The 21,016-nt window shown below is 42.1% G+C and overlaps 1 protein-coding gene across 2 annotated transcripts in view; it reads right to left on the reverse strand.

The window, feature by feature from the left end:
* Positions 1 to 914: 914 nt before the first annotated feature.
* The window catches only part of PRNP (prion protein (Kanno blood group)), a 33,383-nt gene continuing 13,281 nt past the window's right edge, over positions 915 to 21,016 (reverse strand). For both annotated transcript variants that reach the window (XM_073559506.1, XM_073559507.1), the window contains exon 2: positions 915 to 5,521. In XM_073559506.1, coding sequence (XP_073415607.1) covers positions 4,678 to 5,511 — 834 coding nt within the window. In that variant the 5' untranslated portion in view covers positions 5,512 to 5,521 and the 3' untranslated portion in view covers positions 915 to 4,677. The remainder of the gene's footprint in view (positions 5,522 to 21,016) is intronic.

Below are 21,016 nucleotides of genomic sequence, written 5' to 3' on the forward strand. Positions count from 1 at the left end.
ACACTACAGCTCTGCAGGTAAATGCAAACTGCATAAGATGGCAGCAAAGTGTAGAGAAGGCTTAAACAATGCACAGAGCAGACCAGCAGCACTGCAGTGAGGCTACCACCAGGTGGCAGCAGAATAGTCAAAAAAGCCCGGTCGATACCAGAGAGTAGCGCAGTACCAAGGGAAATACCAAACACAGTGTAAGAGGAACGCCAAAAAGGTCAGTATTGGTCAGAAGCAGGAATACCAGAAGCAAGAGGCAGAAGCAGATCAGAGCCAAATTAGAGTCGGGTACTGGGAAATCCAAACACACAAGGGCACAGAGACACAAGCAAAGTCAGCTAAGTGCAGCAGGACAAACCAGGGGTTCTCCAGAGTCAGCTACACAAGCCGCAGGCAGGAAATATAACTGAAACTGCCTGCAGGAATCAGCGCAGATAAATAGCCAACCTGACACCAGAACGAGGCAGAGAAAACTTAACCCCTGAATGACCAGACTGGGAAAAGGAGAGGCAGGAAACACCCGGTGTGGATCATGACAGTAGAAAGGCAAAATGAGTAATTGTAAGTACACAGAGCTATATAATGTGATGACTGCAATATATTATATTAAGGATAAAACCTTGATGGGAGGAGAACTTCTTTAATTGTATTAAGCAGTTTTCCTCATAGAATCTCACATAAATTAGTCCTTTTCAGTTCAATATCAATCTATTAACTACCTGATAGGGTAAAGTCATAATATTTAGTTTTGAGCAGGTGCATAGTGCTTCTTCCTTGCATTCAATAACACTAATGGCTTCTGTCATACCTGACCATTAAGACGCTTTGGCTAGCTAAGGGACATGTACAGTGACTTCTGTAAGAGGATTTCAGTGGCTTTCTATGTAATCATTTGTCCTAGATAAATGTGACAACCGACCCAGTATGATCCACAGTAGTTTATTATAAACCATTCCATACAACGTGCGAAACAGAACGCAGGATATATGAGGTGAGAGACGTTCTCCGAGGATACAAGAACACAGTTCAATACATTGCTTTAAACATAAGAAGGAACACTGTGGCAAATGCCTGTATAAATACCCATACTGACGCTGTACAATCTGCAGACAAACCTGGATGCGAACTGCACTGCCATCATGAGTGCCTGATCCATAGGGGTATGTTCACACGGGGTGAATACTCGAGTGATTTTCTATCCTGATTTGCAGGAGAGAAGTCAACAATGTAATATCTTTGCTGCAAAGTGAATGAGATTTTACAAAATCATACTCAAGTGCTGCAAATAAAAAATAATCTACAAATGGAAATTGAACAGCAGTGCAGATTTTAAAGAAATAACTGTTCAAACTGGGCGCAGTGCACCCTTGTCATGACAGAGAACTTCAGCACATCTTCTCACCTACTTGTTTTCCATCTGATTTCTCACCCTATGTTTTGATTGGCAAACTTGGCTTCACAGGAAGCAGAGGAACCTGGCTTCACAGGAAGCAGAGGAACCTGGCTTCACAGGAAGCAGAGGAGGGTGGAGATAGTTGGAAAAAAAAGTAGGTGGAACTGAACTGTTTGGTTACTCCAAGGGTGCACAACAAGGGACTCTGTCCGCAAAGAATGACCTTTTAAACTAAGTCCCACCGCTCGGTGATTCACGGCAGGGCCAATCATTTAACTACACCTCCCCAACTGCTTGCTTTCCCTCTCCACAGTTCTCTGGATGGAGACCAAGCAGGTGGGAAGGTGTATGTAAATGACTGGAAGCACCGAGCGCTTGGTTTGAACAGTCATTCTGTGCTGACAGAGTCCTTTTAAGCATGTCAATTAATGCTATGGATTTTTACAGGGTATTTTACCCTTTCTAATGCCCAGACTGAATTCTGTGGTGTAAAGGTACCCCAACATGTACAAAATCTGGAGACCATCACAGCTCATGAGACAAGCATCTACAAGACGTGGTCTTACTGCTGTCAATGCCCTGCAGGCGATCACCTCGGATGTCTAGATGAGCAGTCGTGCTCACATCAGTGGCATCAGCCCCGTACTAAGCGATTGTATACATCCACAAATGCAGCGCCTGCTTCACTGTTTGGGCCTCTGGTTCTTATGTCTGTATGATATCGGCAGTGCTAACGCCCACACTCTGGATACATATACGAATTATGCATCGTACTGAATGTCCACATAGGTACGGAATATGTATACTTTGTGTCACATCTATACTTATTTGCGCCTAATGTTTTAGTCTAGACATAGCTATGAAAGTGTTACAAATGTAGCAGTGAAGTACCCTGTAAGCAATTTCTACACTGATTAACTTCATGGCCCAGAATTATCCTCATTGGAATGCATTACCAAAGTCAGAGACCTATTTTACTTAATTGTAAGCCAGTTTAGCGCTATGCAGGACCTCCGAATTGTAAAAAGTATGTCGCCTTGAAGGCTAAGTTGGACTTTCATATTGGGACTTTAAAAATGTGGATGTGAAACCGGGTGTCCAATAGCGTAAACCGAAGCAACCTCTCATGGGATACAGATTTATAACATGCACTGGTATTTCCCGTACATTTTCAGAGGTTTACAAATAGGTGTGATATCGTTTTTGTGCTACATTGACAAAAGTGTAAAATTGTATAAATTAAAGGAAATCTGTCACCAGGATTTTGCTATGTAATCTGAGAGCACCTTGATTACAGTGATGTGTCACTTATTTGGGCTGTGTGTTTCTGTTTCAAAACAATCAGTGTTTTATCAGCAGGAGATTATCACGACAGGACAACTGTCCTCATGCCTCCTAGTCCAACCCTGCCGAAGCACTGATTAGCAGCTGTCTGTCACTATACAATGTACACAGAAAGCTGTGGTGTACACAGCTCAACAACTGAGCTCTGCTAGATCTGCAACAGAGAAAACAGTGACTATCATAACTACTGCACCCAGTAAACTAAGCGATACATCGTTAGAATCGGGGTATCTGTCCCTACCTCATGGAGAGGTCAGATTGCATAGCAAAACCTGCTGACAGATTCCCTTTAAGGACAATGTGGTGCTTTATGCAACATTTTTGAACCTCTTGATAACAGTCAGCTACAATATAAGGCTGATAGAGGTCCTTTAATGTGGTCAGGTTTTTTGTTGACTGGGTTTAGGATGGCCAACACCTCACAAAAATCACCCTAAATAAGGAAAAAGATGTTAATATTGGGCATGTAAACATTACGTTTCTAATGTTTATCAACCCCTTATTGATAGGAGGTTAATTGGAAAGGTCAGCTGCCAAAAACCAAAAAAGGAGGAGGAAGCCAATGTAGCCAACATATCTGATGGAGCCTAAGGCTGAAGAAGGTTGACAAACTGTTGAGTGAATGGTGATCTGCCGTTGTTGTGACTTGAAGCTCATGGGCCCCAATGCAAAAGCTCCAAAGTCTGTTTTAGTATTGGTCTTCTCATATAAGCCAATGGAACTTTTTGGGCCCCTTAGGCTTTAGAGCTCGGGTGCGATTGCAACCCCGGCACCTATTGTAGTTACGCGCCTGGTCTTCTGGTGAGCGATCAATGTCATGCACGTTTTAGTCCACATTGGCTGTTAGTCATTCACACAGGCCATACTTGGTCAATGACACCGGTTGAAGGGAAAACGATCCTTCTGGGAACCCTCTGAAAACATTTTCTTACCGTTCTTTCAAGAAAGTAAAAAAACTTAAACATGGGCGACTTCTTATAAGACGACTACAGATAGTTCGACATCAGGCAGCTAAACCTATCGGAAGAATTCTTACAAGACAGAGTTCATCATTGGAGAAAACAATGTTATATTTCACCCAAGAATTGATCTTTTTTGTTGAAATGATCTTTTTTTTTCTACTTCAGTCCAATATGTATGGCCACCTTACAGTAAAATGTCCTACATCATGGGTGACAATTTTGGTGACTAAAGGACACGGAGAGTTCCTATTTTTTGTAATAACATGTTGTAATGAGCTCAGAATTGAATATTTTATGGCCGGTCAGTCAATGATACTTTATTTGGTTCACCTACAGTCCATCTTTTTACCACTTGGAGATATCTTTACAGTCCATTATGCTGCAGAGATTTCATGACAGCCCTTTGTTTCTTACTAAACGACTGCTCCTCATGACAAAAACCACTAAAAGAACTTTCATAGTAAGAGTAAAGAAACTCAATATGGTATTGGCATCAATGTCTACCGGTCCCCTGTGTACATTACACACTATATACAGAGCTCATGTGTATAATGTCACTGATTAACTGATCAATGGGTGTTAGACATGAATGAAGTAACCATGCAAGAAAAAAAGTGACCCGGGTGGATGAACAATAAAAGAGAAAACATACAAAAAAGCATAAAAACTAACATACAGTGAAGGCAGTTTTTTCTTTACAATGATAATAATAATAATAAAAAAAGTTCATGTTACTAACATGGCGGTTAAGACCTGTATCCAAGCAAGACTGACAGATTGCTTCTTATTAAAATTATTGTACAGCTCTGATGTGTGATGTGTACACTAATATAGGACACAGCATATGTTGTAAAGGGATTCCATAACGTAGCAATGATACAGGGAATCAGAAGAAAGAATATTGGATTAAGCAGCGATGCGGGATCTGTACTGATTTCATCTATATGTACAGAAGCCTTTTCCACTAGTGAACATTCACTTCTCCCATCATTCCACCACAAAGTATACCAAAAGTGTGATGAGGAGGATGAGACTTGGGCTACAGAGGAGATTCATCCCAGAGTCGGGATAGCCATTATAACCACTATAATATTCATTTCCCCTCTTGTATTCGGTAACGCACAATTGCCGGATGACGCTGCTCTTCACACTGAATTCAGTTTGGTCTATTTCAGAGACATTCTTCGCCTCATTTGGCTTCATCACATATTCGGTCATGGACATGTTGTAGCAGTCAGTGACAAATCTCTCTTGGGGAACATATGTATTTTCTTGGTACATTGGTCTGAAAACCTGCCTGGGCATTTGGTTTTGGTAGCTGTTGTAATAACGATAGTCCCTATCATTGTCAAAGTTATACCTCATGTTGCTAACTGCGCTGCCCAACATATAACCTCCAACTACTCCTGCAGCAGCTCCTGCGGCCACCATTTTCATGTTGGTCTTAGTTTTAGGAGGCTTAAACTGCTTATTATAATTGCTTCCTCCTGGATTATAGTTATTTCCCCAGTTGCCACCAGTATTCCAATTGCTCCCTGGATTGGCTGGGTATTGGGGATTCCAATTGCCTCCAGTGTTGCCTGTACGACTTGGGTTCCAATTGCCTCCAGTGTTGCCTGGGTTACTTGGGTTCCAATTGCCTCCAGTGTTGCCTGTATGACTTGGGTTCCAATTGCTTCCAGTGTTGCCTGGGTTACTTGGATTTCGGTTGGTTCCAGAACTCCAGCCACCACCTTTACTTTTTCCCCCTTTCTTAGAAGTTACCGTGATTATGAGAAAGAAGGAGATTAATGCAAAGTGAATCCAAAAGCTTTTAGCCATCTTGATCAATCTGAAATAAAAGAAACCAATGTTATTTTCTTGTTTCATTATCCTGATCCACTTATTTCTCATAATGTCTTAAATATGTATTCTATTTACAATGTTTTCTTAAAAGGGATATTTCAATTCAAGATAGTTACGGCATATCTATTGTTTCAACTCTGAAAGACCAACCTCAACAAAAGGTTACTGTAAATGGAGGTTGGTCCATTGGTGAAGGTCTCAATTTACTTTTATTAGAGTCCTGAAAATAGCTGAGCAGGTGTTCTTGTAGCTATGCCACGAATATTTAAGATTGAAATACACCTTTAATAGTACCGGTCACTTGCTATAAATCTATAACAACAAGGAGAGCTGAGGGATCAGACAATGACCTGTCACACGTATACAATTTTGTCCCTTTTCATAGGTTTTTGCAACAAATTAAAGAAGATCGTGGTGCAAGCTCGAAAGTAAAATGTAACAGTCACTGGTAGAAAAAGAAAGAGTGGCACTCACCAATCCTTTTTAAAATGGACAGTCCTTTATTTGTCAATTTATCGGGACATCCATATAATATGCAGGGGAATTCAGGGTGCAGGACAGATTGTGGACTATGGCCGTTTCGTGTTCGTCTTCAGCTTCTACGGGTCCAGATAGAAGAGTCAGACGGGCATATGGAGGTCCCGATGAATTGACAAATAAAGGACTGTCCATTTTAAAAAGGATTGGTAAGTGATGCTTTTATTTTTCAACATTTTTTTTCACCTGGCAGACATGCAGCTGTTCTCCCGAATCTTCATAATTTTTTTTTTTCTGCACCTTTCCACTGCTGAGATATTGGTCAGGTCCTCATCTCCTCTCTGGGAGTATAATTGAGGATCACGTCCATTTGGATTAAAAGACTAAACAAACATTCAGGAAAGAAGGAGCTAAATCTCAGAAATAAATAGGTACAGGAACAAATATTATGCAATATTCAGAGGAAACAGCTGCAGCTACACCAGGTGAAAAAATACACATTTATGGCAAGTGGCAGGTTCTATTTAACGGGGTATTTTGATGTGAAATATTCATGGCATATCCACAAAAATGCCTGCCCAGCTGTTTTCAGTACTCTAATAGAAGTAAATGGAGGCATGCGCCAATGGGGCCAACCTACAGTACATTCATGATAGCACAAGACAGGGCCATGTTCTCAAGAACGTTGGGCTTTCAGAGGTGAGACTTGCATCTGTCAGTCATTATGGCATATCCAATGGAGGGGGAAGTTAATGAGTTAGTACTTGTCTTCTATGAGTGCGGTGGGTTCATTATCTGATTGGCGGTGCTGCCAAGCACTTAGTATTGTATTTGCTCAAAATCTTCAAAAGGTCTCGATGACAACACTGAACCTAGCGGACATCAGAATTGGATGTCAAATGCCTTCTTTAGCCACAATACCTGAAATCTATTTTACAATAAACAATTTCACTTCCAAGTAACAGGGAGAGGATGGTACTATAAAATGCTTAAAGGTGGCAAGATCTTCATTACAATTTGAATGGATTGCAAGGAAACATATCCGCTTCGTTGTGGCAAGACTCCATATTAAGCTTTACATATTACCCACATTTTAAGATCCAATAAAATTATTTGATAAAAGACAAACATAAAAGGAAATGATTATAAGATCATGGAGAATATTTTTGATAAGTAGCATCATTTCATTCCGGCCAGCAGCTTCTGACGTAAAAGAAGCAGACTTATGAATATCAGGCAGGCAGCCAGATTACATCAACCAGAGGCGGCATGTGAAGCAAACTATAATAGTCAACAAGCTGAATCAGGAATGCTTTATTTCATTTACGAACATTTCTTTAAGGGCAACCACACCCTATTGCTGGGCACAGCATACACCACATTGCAAGCAGAAAGAATCATATTCCCATCACCATCTATAATACAATACTAGGAGCGTCACTCTGTCCGAAGCCTTTATAGACTGCACAAGCGCGACACACCTGCGCAGTCTGGACCCCACAGAGTAACGCATCCGGGGATGAGGAGTGTGGCCCAGGAGATCGTGGTATGCGTAAGCACTGAACGCATACTGCAGTCTCCAGCACAACTACTTACTGATCCTGTATTGCTGCAGGGTCTCGACGTGATGTCAGGAGAGGGCGGGTTGTGGCCTCGGAATCGGCGCCTGTGCAGTCCGCGGTTTCCGGTGCCATTTTAATGAAGACACACTGCAGGGTGTCTTCAAGAAAATGGCGCCGGAAAGCACGGACTGCGTAGGCGCCGATTCCGGCGCCACAATCCCGCCCTCTCCTGACATCACGGCGAGAACCCGTGGCAATACCAGTGTCTTCAAGATAATGGCGCTGGACAGTGCAGTCTGCGCAGGTGCTGATTCCGGCACCAAAATGTCACCCGGGGCCCCATGCTCCCTATGCTCACATCACTGATTTATTTAAATATGTAACAGACACCCACAATTCACCCCCATTTGAAAAACACAAGATTTCTGCGCCACACAGTGCCTCCAGTCTGTCTTAAAAAAAAATTTGGACTATATATACACATGCAAGTATATAGTACACATATATTGATAAATATTACAGAATAAGGGCGCAAGATGGCAGCAGCACATGACAGAATAGGGGTGCAGGTTGGGAGCAGCACGTACCAGGATGGAGACCATATACCAATATAAATGCTCGCCACCCGGGCATAGAACGGGTTCATAGCTAGTCATTAATATTTCCAATTATTTGGGTCAAGAATACAATCGCCACATTATCCTCCCTTAGACAGCTTCAGTATTCCTCCTGACTGCTGACACTATTAGCTGTCAAAAATCTTTGCGAAACCACACCCTGCTCCTTTCTCCAACCACTCTTTCCTTTCCGCCTCTAGACTTAGGGCTTGTAGGCTTTACCAGTATAGTAAGATCCATGCTTGTCTTCAGTTCATGGACAACCATTTCCATTCCTTGAGGTTTTTTTTTTCTTAGGGGAATTGCGGCTTTCTTGACAGCCACATTGGCTTTTGCTTTGGGTGTGCATACAAGTCTTCATTGTGCATTTATATACCAAGCAACCGCCCCCTCCATGGATTGGTAGGCTGAGAGTGGTTGTCTCATCGGTATTCTTGCACCTGTGTTGCCGCCATCTTAACTATATGGGTCTACTGCACCCTGATAGTGCATTTGTTTGGAGGCCAGGGCAGGCAAGCATCTCTGGCTTTTTGCTGTGTTTTTGAATTTTTGGAGGATTTTCAAGTCCTCTTTTGGTGCTATTTCCCTTTAGTGTTAGGACTCGTAAGCGTGAGGACCCGTGACGTGGGTTACGAGCTTGCGTATTTTAGCTACAATATTAGCTACCATATATACTCGTGTATAAGCTGACCCGAGCATAAGCCGACCCCCCTAATTTTGCCACAAAAAACTGGGAAAACTTATTGATTTGTGTATAAGCCTAGGGTGGAAAATGCAGCAGCTACTGCTAAATTTCAAAAATAAAAATAGATGCCAATAAAAGTAAAATTAATTGAGACATCAGTAGGTTAAATGTTTTTGAATATCCATATTGAATCAGGAGCCCCATATAATGCTCCACACAAAATACACCCCATATAATGCTGCACAAAGGTTAATAATGGCCCCATAAGATGCTTCATAGAATAATATGCCCCATATAATGCTCCATAAAGGTTATGGCTCCATAAGATGCTCCATAGATTATGGCCCCAAAAGATGCTCCATAGATTATGGCCCCATAAGATGCTCCATAGATTATGCCCCCATAAAATGCCCCATAGAATATGCCCCCATATGCTGCTCCATAGAATATGCCCCATATGCTGCTCCATAGATTATGCCCCCATATGCTGCCCCATAGACTATGCCCCCATATGCTGCCCCATAGAATATGCCCCATATGCTGCTCCATAGATTATGCCCCCATATGCTGCCCCATAGACTATGCCCCTATATGCTGCTCCATAGATTATGCCCCCATATGCTGCTCCATAGATTATGCCCCCATATGCTGCTTCATAGATTATGCCCCCATATGCTCCTCCATAGAATATGCCCCCATATGCTGCTCCATAGATTATGCCCCCATATGCTGCTGCTGCAAAAAAAATGCCATACTCACCTCTCCTGCTTATGACCCGGCACCTGTGATATTCACCTGTCTAGGGTCAATCGCTGCTCACCACTGTCTGCGTGTCCTCTGTCAGTGACTGTTCAGCCAGCAGAGGGCGCGGCGCGCACTAACCACGTCACCGCACCCCCTGCTGGCTAAACATCATGGACACAGGAAGCAGCAGACGGCGGTGAGCAGTGTGGGAACGAGGACAGGTGAATATCACTATCCTCACCCGTCCTGGAACATCTCTGCAGCCTCGCTTCTCCACTGTCTCCCTTCCTGCCTTCAGTGGTCATGTGATACTGCTCATTACCACTCCTGAATATGCGCATATTAATGAGTTTAATGAGCTGTACCATGTGACCACTGAAGGCAGGAAGGGAGACAGTGGAGAAGCGAGGGGGCTGCAGAGAGTGCCAGGACGGGTGAGTATGATCTGTGACACCCCCGCCCCCCCTCCCCCGCTGACCCCCATGTATATGACTCGTGTATAAGTCAAGAGGGGGACTTTCAGCCCAAAAAAATGGGCTGAAAATCTCGGCTTATACATGAGTATATACGGTAATACATCACATTTTTTTTTATATGTGTTTTTTGGCACTTTACTTTTCAAGGTACAGTTGGGCCCATTCGGTCTTGTAAACTACGGTGTCTGTCTACATGGGATGCATTTTGATAGCGCTGGGCAGCCCGCCTGATCTAATAGTATGGGCGTAACTAATAGGCTGTTAGCCTGGATGCTGTGCATTACCATTGTGTGATCAGCGCTGCATACAAGTCTTCATTGTGCATTAATATATCAAGCAAACGCCCCCTCCATGGATTGGTAGGCTGTGAGCGGTTGTCTCATCGATATTCTTGCACCTGTGTTTCCGCCATTTTAACTATATGGGTCCACTACACCCTGATAGTGCATTTGTTTGGAAGCCTGGGCAGGTAAGCATCTCTGCCTTTTTGCTGTGTTTTTGTGCTCTCTGGTATGAGCCTGCACATTTACACTGGACACCTTTTAAATGGTTAGAAAAGGGCATGCCAAATGGTCGCAACTGCCTCTGCATTGTTGATTGGTTTGCCAGAGGATCTCATAAAGTTCCTGCTAAACCAAATAGGCCCCAAATTGTGGGAGATTCCAAAAGCGCACCTGGAGTCAACTTTCTTCTGACAGCCTACATGCTTCTGCAAGCACCATCAGCTAAGCCTTCTGCACCGAGTGGCCAGGAGGAAGTGTTTTTGTACAATTACCTCATGGTGTGTGATGGACCGGCAGCACACAGATACTTTCTTATCGGCATTTAATCTCTCCAGCGCGCTGTCAAGCCTATTAGAAACCTTAACGAATCATAAACCACATGATTTCAGTCTGAATACTATAACATTATCAAATGGGCAATCTGAGGCGCGTAACTTGAAGTTTCTCAGCACTACAAAGTTTATAAAAGGGTATTTTACATAGTAAAAACTATAATACTGGAGTGTCCTCATGTCGCAATGAGACTTTTGTACCTCTCCCAGGCAAATGGACCTGGTGCAACTGTTTACTATCCATCCCTTTTATGACACATTTGAGAATACCCTTGTAACCCTTTCCACCAAGGCCAATTTCCATATTTGATCTTTCATGTTTTCCTCTGCTTCTTCCAAGAGCTATAGCTTTATTCTTTTTCCATTGACATAACTATATGAGAGCTTGTATTTTAGGGGACAAGTTGTAGTTTTTGGAGGATACTATTCGTTTTAGCATAGAATGTGCTGGAAAACAGGAAACAGATGCCAAGTGTGGTGAAAAAAATAGTAATTCTGATGGGCACTTCAATCTTTTATTGTATGCCACCTGACTAGTGTGACCCGTTACAAAGGGTTAAAATTTGTGTCCCAATGTTCCCTGCTTCTCCTTATCTCCTCCCTTCCTGTTTGTCATGATGGCAACTTTCCCCGTTTCCTCCTCCCTTTGTGCCCCCTTTATAAATGAGGTCCCAGTCTCTTCCTGTCTCTCTCCTCACAGCAGTGGTACCGGGAAGCTGCGCTGTACCGCCCTCCCTCCCGTACCTTTTATTTGTTCTCTGTGTTTTGATTGATATGTGATTTTTGGTATTTAAGTCACAGCGGCGGTCAATTTGTTATACCATAAGAGTTTTGTATGTATAAAGGCTGGGCATATTGATTTGTACCTGTTCTTATGGCCAATTGGGCCTTATCGGTGATTTTGATACTTACGTGCTGTGCACGCCCCTTTCGCTTTGTCTGACCTTCACACATTAAAAGAAAAAAGTGTTTAAATGTGGTTAAATTATGTGTCTTGTTGTTTATTACATGGGGACACTCTGGGTAAAAACATTGTTTTGTGGGTCTCACCAGTCTACTTTTTGGGGGCATACATAAATTATGGGGCCCCTTAATAGAAGTTCTAATTGGGGATGCCCTAAACAAAAATAAAATTATACTGTATTTGGCGGGGTTACAAAAGAGCATATCTCACAACTTAGCAGCCCTACAAAGTAATTTTTTCTCCTATTGAAGCCCCTAGAATGCACTTTCATTGTAACAATAAAGATGGCAACAAGTCTCCCCCTGAAACACAGTATGATAAGCCCACAAGGAATTCGTCCACAGTACCCTCCATGCACACACTATGGTGACTCTACTGTACCGCCCTCCCGGTCAAACATCCCTCAGCAAAGTTGACCGCAACACAGTATGATGCTCCAATTGTGATCGCCATGCAGACCTCCATTCAGTATAATGGGCCTCCATACAATATAATGGCCCCCACACTCCTCCACTCAGTACGATGGCCCCAACATAACCATCCATGCTGTATAATGGCCCCCACTAACCCTCCAAACAGTATAATGTCCCCCAACCAGCCCGCCAAACAGCATATTATTATTATTTATTTTTAGAGCATTGATTCCATGGTGCTGTACGTGAGAAGGAGAAACATACAATACACAAATAGCTATTACAACGAACAAACTAGTAGTGTCAGAAATGTACAGAGGGGAGAGGAACCTACCCTGGCAGCCTTATATTCTACAGGTGAAGGAGACAGTAAGTTCGAGGGCTGCAGCAGCTCTGGTGTTGGTGAGGTGGCAGCGGGGTCATTGCAGGCTGTAAGCTGTTCTGTTTTTAAATTCCGTATGAAAGGTCGGAGTGTAGGTGGTAACCGCATGTGTTGGGGCACAGAATTCCAGAGAATGGAGGATACTCTGGATGAGGAACGTATGAGTGTGAAGGAGAGAAGGAGGTCTTGGGATGACCAGAGATTACATAGTGGGGGATATCGGGAGATTAGTTCATAGATGTAAAAGGGAGACAGATTATATACAGCTTTGTAGGTCAGTGTAAGTAGCTGGCCCTATACAGAGACGGCCAAAAAAAATCTTTACAAGTTCAATGGAACCAAAAAATCTTAACATTCAAGTGTTTAAATGTGAATATTTTGTTACAATTAGTATTTAGTAGTGAAAGCTGAGCTTTGACTGGTTGCTATTGGCAACCATGCCAGTTTTGCCATTAGACAGTTTTTAAATATCTCCCCCATTGTGTGCACTTTTAAGAAGTGAAATCATGACACGGATTTTACATGTAAATTTTTATGCAGCCCTCTACACAGCATGATGGACCTCACAAAAACCTTCACACTACATAATTGCATGCATATAGTATAATGGCCCAGACAAACTTCCAAACAGTATAATGGCCCCCCACATAGCCCTGCAAACAGTATAAAAGCCACCACATAGTACTGCAAACAGTATAACAGCCCCTTCACACAGACCTGCAAACAGTATAATGCCCCCACATAGCCCTCCAGACAGTATAATGAGCTCCATATATTCCTCCATACAGCATTATGAGCCCCAAACATTCCTCCATACAGTATAATGGACTCCACATATTCATCCAAGCAGTATAATGGGCCCCAAATAATACTCCATACAGTATAATGGACCCCCGATAGTCCTCCATAAAGTATTATGGGCCCCAGACAGTCCTCCATACAGTATTATGGGCCCCACACAGCCCTACATACAGTATAATGACCCCCACCTAGTCTTGCAAGCAGTATAATGGTACCCCATATAGTACTACAAACAGTATAATGGCCCCCCACATACACCTGCAAACAGTATAATTATCCTCCTACATTGACCTGCAAACATTATAACGGCCCCTTCACATAGAACTACAAACAGTATACTGGCTCCTTCACATAGTCCTTCATACAGTATAACGGCCCCATATAGTCCTGCAAACAGTAAAATGGCAGTCACATAGTACTCCAAACAGTATAATGGCCCACACATTGCCTTCCAAATAGTATAATGGCCCGAACATAGCCCTCCATGTAGTATAATGGCTCCTGCTTAGCCCTCTAAATAGTATAATTGTCCCATATAGACCTCCAGACAGTATAATAGGCCACACATATTCACCCATACAGTATAATGGGCCCACATATTCCTCCAAACAGTATAATGGGCCCCAGATAGTCCTCCATACAGTATTATGTGCCCCAGACAGTCCTGTATACAGTATTATGGGCCCCACTTAGTCCTTCATACAGTATAATAGTTGGCACCACATAGTCCTTCATACAGTATTATAGGCCCCACATAGGTCACAAGAAGTCCTCCTTTTGTTATTATGAGCCCAATATAGTCCTCCATACATTATTATGGGCCCCACATAGTCCTACATACATTATTATAAGTCCCACGTAGTCCTCCATACATTATTACAAGCCACATGTAGTCCCATATACAGTATTAGGGGTCCCATATAGTCCTCCATAAATTATTATGGGCCCCATATAGTCCTCCATACATTATAATGGGCCCCATAGTCCTCCATACACTATTATTTGCCCCACATTAAAAATAGATACTCACCTCTCCCCATTCCCCCTGCTCTGGTCTCTGAAGTGCATCTTCTGACCCTCTGCACTGTCCTCTGTGCTGACACATCACAGAGCTCAGACACACAGGAAGAATGATGGAAGAGGGAGTGTCAGATGACAGCTCCCTCTCCCACCACTGTTTTCAATTGTATCGGCATCCAAGACCTGGATGCTGATACAGTTGAAAGTATGATGTCAGGCGGGGGGCCTGGTGCCAGCCCCATAGCGGCAGTGTGGTCTGTCACCATTGGCGGTACGCCACTGCTGGAAATATATTTCTCCAGGTTAGTATTTACCAAATTTTTATAGTTTTACTGTGCAGGTTGATTCATTTTATCTAATATATAAAGCTCAAGTGTGTGTATGTATGTATGTGTGTATGTCCGGGATTGGCATCCGCACTGTCGCAGCTACAGCCACAAAATTTGGCACAGTCACACGTCTGGACCCCGAGAATGTCCTAGGCTATGTTGTGAGGCAAAATTTTAACCCCACGCGTTCCAATTCACCAAACAATTTTGCCCCTATCAACATAATGGGGAAAAAGTGTGTGTGTATCAAGCCCCACCCCTCATTATGATGTCATAATGGTTGCCATGGCGACGCTGATGTCATCATAGGTTGCAAGCCCCGCCGCTCACTATGATGTCATAATGGTTGACTATGGGATGGAGGATGTGTGATGGGTATATGGGCACTGTACTATGGGATGGAGGATATGTATGACGGGTATATGGGCACGGGACTATGGGATGGAGGATGTGTAATGGGTATACGGGCACTGGACTATGGGATGGAGGATATGTATAACGGGTATATGGGCACGAGACTATGGGATAGCGGATATGTATGATGGGTATATGGGCATGGGACTATGAGATGGAGGATGTGTGATGGATATATGGGCATGGGACTATGGGATGGAGGATGTGTATGATGGGTATATGGGCACGGGACTATGGGATGGCGAATATGTTTGATGGGTATATGGGCATGGGACTATGGGATGGAGGATGTGTGATGGGTATATGGGCATGTGACTATGGGATGGAGGATGTGTGATGGGTATATGGGCACGGGCCTATGGGATGGAGGATATGTATGATGGGTATATGGGCACGGGACTAGGGGATGGAGAATATATATGATGGGTATATGGGCATGGGACTATGAGATGGAGGATGTGTGATGGGTATATGGGCATGGGACTATGGGATGGAGGATGTGTATGATGGGTATGTGGGCATGGGACGGCAAATATGTTTGATGGGTATATGGGCATGTGACTATGGGATGGAGGATGTGTGATGGGTATATGGGCATGGGACTATGGGATGGAGGATGTGTGATGGGTATATGGGCACGGGCCTATGGAATGGAGGATGTGTGATGGGTATATGGGCACGGGACTATGGAATGGAGGATGTGTGATGGGTATATGGGCACGGGACTATGGGATGGAGGATAATTATAATTTGCTATAACTAACCACAGTTAGTTACTATGCCCGGGCAGCGCTGGGCTCTTCAGCTAGTGTTCTAATACATTGGACCTTTACAGAAGTGGCAATACCAAATGCTCTTTCTTTACTTTATTTTTAATGGGAAGGGGGCAGGAAAGGGTTAAAGTAGCCATTCATTACTTGTATAGATTGAAATTTAAAAGGTTTTACCAAGTTTTTAAGTTATCTCCTATCAATAAGGATAACTGATCCGATACAGAACTCCACTACCTCCATCAGTGCAACAAAGAATGAACAGAAAGGAGGTATGCACGCTCGGCCTTCATTCACACAGGGTTCTGCAGTGCCCTGTTCTGGGGATTGCTAGGGATCCCAGCAGTATAATCTTCAGTAATCTGTAAGTTATTTTTTATCCTATCAATAGGGGGATAATGTAAAACCCAGTAAAAGTCTTGGCTGAAATGGCAGATGGGGGTATTATCTGTCCCTGTGTGTTTTTTGGAGGAATGAAGTATCCTATTAGCTAATATCCCATCCGTCAGGGGTTTCTCTCAGGCATATATTTAGAATGGATCCTGACTATATTTAGCTGAAATGTCATACATCCCATGACACATCCCACTCTCGCCTCAGTCACAATAGTTCCTTTTTCTCACAACCCTAAGCTGGAACACATCACATATTACTCGCACTGTCATAAGCTATTACTGGAAAAGACAAAGGAAATCGTGTTACTTGGATGGCTGCTAATCAGCTTTATGACGTATATGTCTAGATAAGAACCTATAAAACTCCAGTGAATGTCAGGACAATTTTGCCCAAAGGGGAAATTAATTATTGGTCTTGTTTGCAATTTTTTTTGTTATCGACGTATCCAGCTACTGCACATTCCTTATAACTGTATGGGTGCTGATTTTTTTGGGCACAATCAAATGTGGCAAAAATGAAACTTTAGCACACATGCAATTTCAAGGGGGAAAATACTTCTTCACCTTTGCAAAGACATTGTGCTCCTGAAGTTCTGCGCACAGTGAGAGTGGATGTTATTAAATTAGTATTCTGTTATAATCATTATACTGGATTTACCGCATAAGCAAAGGCTGAAGTCAAACACAGCTGTCATACTGCAGCTTTTAAAGGGAATCTGTCAGTGGGATCAACCCTCTTTAACTGTCTATATGGGCATATAGGTCATAGGAAGCTGAAGAAAATGATACCTTGATGTCTTCAATCCCGTGTCTTATTCCAGAGAAATCCCCCCCAAAAAAATTCTTAAATGTAAATTTGTGTTAAGATCTATGGGCTGACACTGATCTGTCTGAGAATCTGCCTCCAGAGCTTATTTTAAACAAAAGGAGGCAATACAAGTATGAGACATGCAATGACTGAACTGCACCAAAATGCAAAGCGTGAACACAGCCAACGACAAACTTCAGATAACTGTAACTTGTCTGCATTAATGGGTCCATATTACATGTCCACCCCCTAGACCCCAAGTGATTTTTGTATTTGCCAATTCAACCAAGACAGCCAGGAGGTTTCCAGAAAAAGGGGGAACCTCACTGATTCCTGGAAGAGGTGGTAAATCTTTCAGATAATGCAAAATCCATTAGGAACATTCAGAGGAACATTTCAGCAAGCAGTGCTCCCCATATTGTTCTTTAATGGACCCTCAAATCCCTGCAAAGAGAAGTTCATTCAAAGGGCAGAAAAAGTGTTTTTATGAAAAAAATAAATGCCTAAACTCCCTGAAAAAGGTTTTGAAAAGTTGCCAAATATGGAGATTCTCAAGAAGCGAACTTAGATAATCAAAGAGTTCTATGGTGATCTAAAATCGGCCATACACATTAGATAACATTAGCTATCTGTCCTACCTTCCCCATTAACAAAAATGCTCAGCAAAATGCTCCTGCAGTGGTATGTAAAAGTTTGGGCACTCCTGGTCAAAATTACCGTTATTGTAAACCGTTAAGCAAGTTGAAGATGAAATGATCTCTAAAAGGCCTAAAGTTAAAGAAGACAAATTTCCTTCATATTTTAGGCAAAAAAAATATTTTCATCTTTTACATTTTAAAAATTAGAAAAAGGGAACTGGGTTGATGCAAATGTTTGGGCACTCTGCATGGTTACTACCCAGTAGGACCTTCTTTTGAAAGTATCACAGCTTGTAAATGCTTTTTTTAGCCAGCCAAGAGTCTTTCAATTCTTGTTTGAGGGATATTCATCCATTCTTCCCGTTCTGGGAGATTGCTGGGTCGTCTTGCATCCTCTGCTATTTTGAGGTCTAGCTACAGATTTTTAATAATTTTCAGATCAGGGGACTGTGAGAACCATTGTAAAACCTTCAGCTTGCGCTTTTTGAGGCAGTCTATTGTGGATTTTGAAGTGTGTTTAACCCCTTAGCGACAGAGCCAGTTTGCAGCTTAATGACCAGGCCAATTTTTACAATTCTGACCACTGTCCCTTTATGAGGTAATAACTCTGGAATGCTTTAATGGATCCTGCTGATTCTGAGAAAGTTTTTTCGTGACATATTGTACTTCATGTTAGCAATAAAATTTCTTCGATAAGTCTTGTGTTTATTTATGAAAAAAACGGAAATATGGCGAAAATTTTGAAAATTTTGCAATTTTAAAACTTTAAATTTTTATGCCCTTAAATCAGAGAGATGTGTCACACAAATTTCTTAATAAATAACATTTCCCAAATGTCTACTTTACATCAGCACAATTTTGGAAGCAATTTTTTTTTTTTGTTAGGAAGTTATAAGGGTTAAAAGATGACCAGCAATTTCTCATTTTTACAACAAAATTTTTTATCATAGAATCATAGAATCATAGAATCGTAGAGTTGGAAGGGACCTCCTGGGCCATCTGGTCCAACCCCCTGCTCAAAGCAGGATTCGCTAAATCATCCCAGTCAGATGTCTGTCCAGCCTCTGTTTGAAGACTTCCATTGAAGGAGAACTCACCACTTCTCGTGGCAGCCTGTTCCACTCATTGATCACTCTAACTGTCAAAAAGTTTTTTCTAATATCTAATCTGTGTCTCCTCCCATTCAGTTTCATCCCATTGCTTCTAGTCTTTCCTTGTGCAAATGAGAATAAAGTTGATCCTTCTACAATGTGACAGCCCTTTAGATATTTGTAGACAGCTATTAAGTCTCCTCTCAGTCTTCTCTTTTGCAAACTAAACATTCCCAAATCCTGCAACCTTTCCTCATAAGACAGGGTTTGCAGACCGGTCACCATTCTGGTCGCTCTTTTCTGAACTTGCTCCAGTTTGTTGCCTATAGTTGCCTGGGTCCACCTTCTTCCCCTTTTTGAAGATAGGAACAACATTTGCTCTTCTCCAGTCTTCTGGCACTTCTCCTGTTCTCCAAGAATTTTCAAAGATTATGGAGAGGGGTTCAAAAATTTCTTCTGCTATCTCCTTCAGTACTCTGGGGTGTAATTCATCTGGACCTGGAGACTTGAATTCATTTAGGTTAGCTAAGTGTTTCCTCACTATCTTTCTATTTATAGATATCCTGGATTCTTATATTCCCTTAATAGGACAGTGAAGAACAGTTGATGTTACATTTCCTTTCTGAGAGAAAACAGATGCAAAATAGGAATTTAAAAGTTCAGCCTTCTCAACATCCTGTCTTACCATTTCATCATTTTCATCCTGTAAAAATCCTATAGCATCTTTGACTTTTCTTTTACTTTTGACATATCCCCAAAATCCTTTATTATTGCTTTTGACATCTCTTGCAAGCCTCAATTCATTTTCAGCTTTACTAATCTGATTTGTGCCCTGCAGGTTCTGCAGACAGCATTATATTCTTCTTTAGATATGCCTCCCTCTTTCCATGTTATAAACATTTTTTTCTTCATTTTTAGCATGTGCTTAAGTTCTGTGTTCATCCATCCTGATTTCCTTAAATGCTTCCTATTCTTCCCTCTTTTCGGAATTGTTAAGAACTGTGCCTTGAGAATTTCATTTTTCAAGATTTCCCATCCTTCCTGGAATTTTTGTCTTTAAGGATATCCAGCCATTGGATCCCTCCAATTCTCTTTCTGAATCCCTTAAAATCTGCCTTTCTGAAATCTAACCTTGACGTCTGAGTCTTCACAGGTCTTCCTCCTCTAGTTATCCAAAATTCTAAAATAGCATGGTCGCTACCTCCTAGGGTCCCAGCCACTTTTACCTCCTCAACCATTTCCTCCCTGTTTATAAGGATTAGATCCAAGGTAGCAGTTCCCCTTGTTTTCTCCACTACCTTTTGGAAGATAAAGTTGTCAGCAAGAGAGGATAAGAATTTCCTTGACCTGTTAGTTTTGCCTGAGAGAGATTTCCAACAAATGTCTGGATAGTTGAAATCTCCCATGACAACTATGTCATATTTTTTGGAGAACTTGGCCATTTGATGCATAAAGAGTTCATCCATGTCTTCAGCTTGCACAGGCGGCCTGTAGTAAATGCCTACAATGGTGTCCTTTCCATTGTTCTGTCCTTGTATTCTTACCCAAACAGTTTCCACAGAACTCCCAGTCTCTGAAGCTTCAATCTCTGTGCAGATATACGCATTTCTAACATACAATGCGACACCTCCTCCTCGTTTATCAAGTCTGTTTCTTGCAAATAAGTTGTATCCTTCTAGTCTTGTATTCCAATCATGTGTATTGTCCCACCAAGTTTCAGTGATTCCAATGACATCATATTTCTTTTCCTGTGTTAGTAGTTCCAATTCTCCTTGTTTGTTGCCCATGCTTTGTGCATTAGTATAGAAACATTTTAGTTTGTGATAGGTTTCTCTTTCTCCAATATTTTTATTAATTAGATTCTTTTGTCTTTGTTCTTCCTTTCCACTTCTAATAGCAGAGTTCTCAATAGCATTTGTCAGGTGTATGGCTTTTTCTGGTCTTTTGCTTCCCTTCCCATGTTGTTCTAGTTTAAAGCTCTCCTTACAAGTGTAGCAAGGCGACTTCCAAATACATGCTTTCCAGTCTTCGTAAGGTGCACCCCATCTCTAGCAAGTAGT

The sequence above is a fragment of the Dendrobates tinctorius genome, unplaced genomic scaffold (genome assembly GCF_039654945.1).
Source record: "Dendrobates tinctorius isolate UK_male_01 unplaced genomic scaffold, ASM3965494v1 ptg000272l, whole genome shotgun sequence".
Taxonomy (NCBI): domain Eukaryota; kingdom Metazoa; phylum Chordata; class Amphibia; order Anura; family Dendrobatidae; genus Dendrobates; species Dendrobates tinctorius.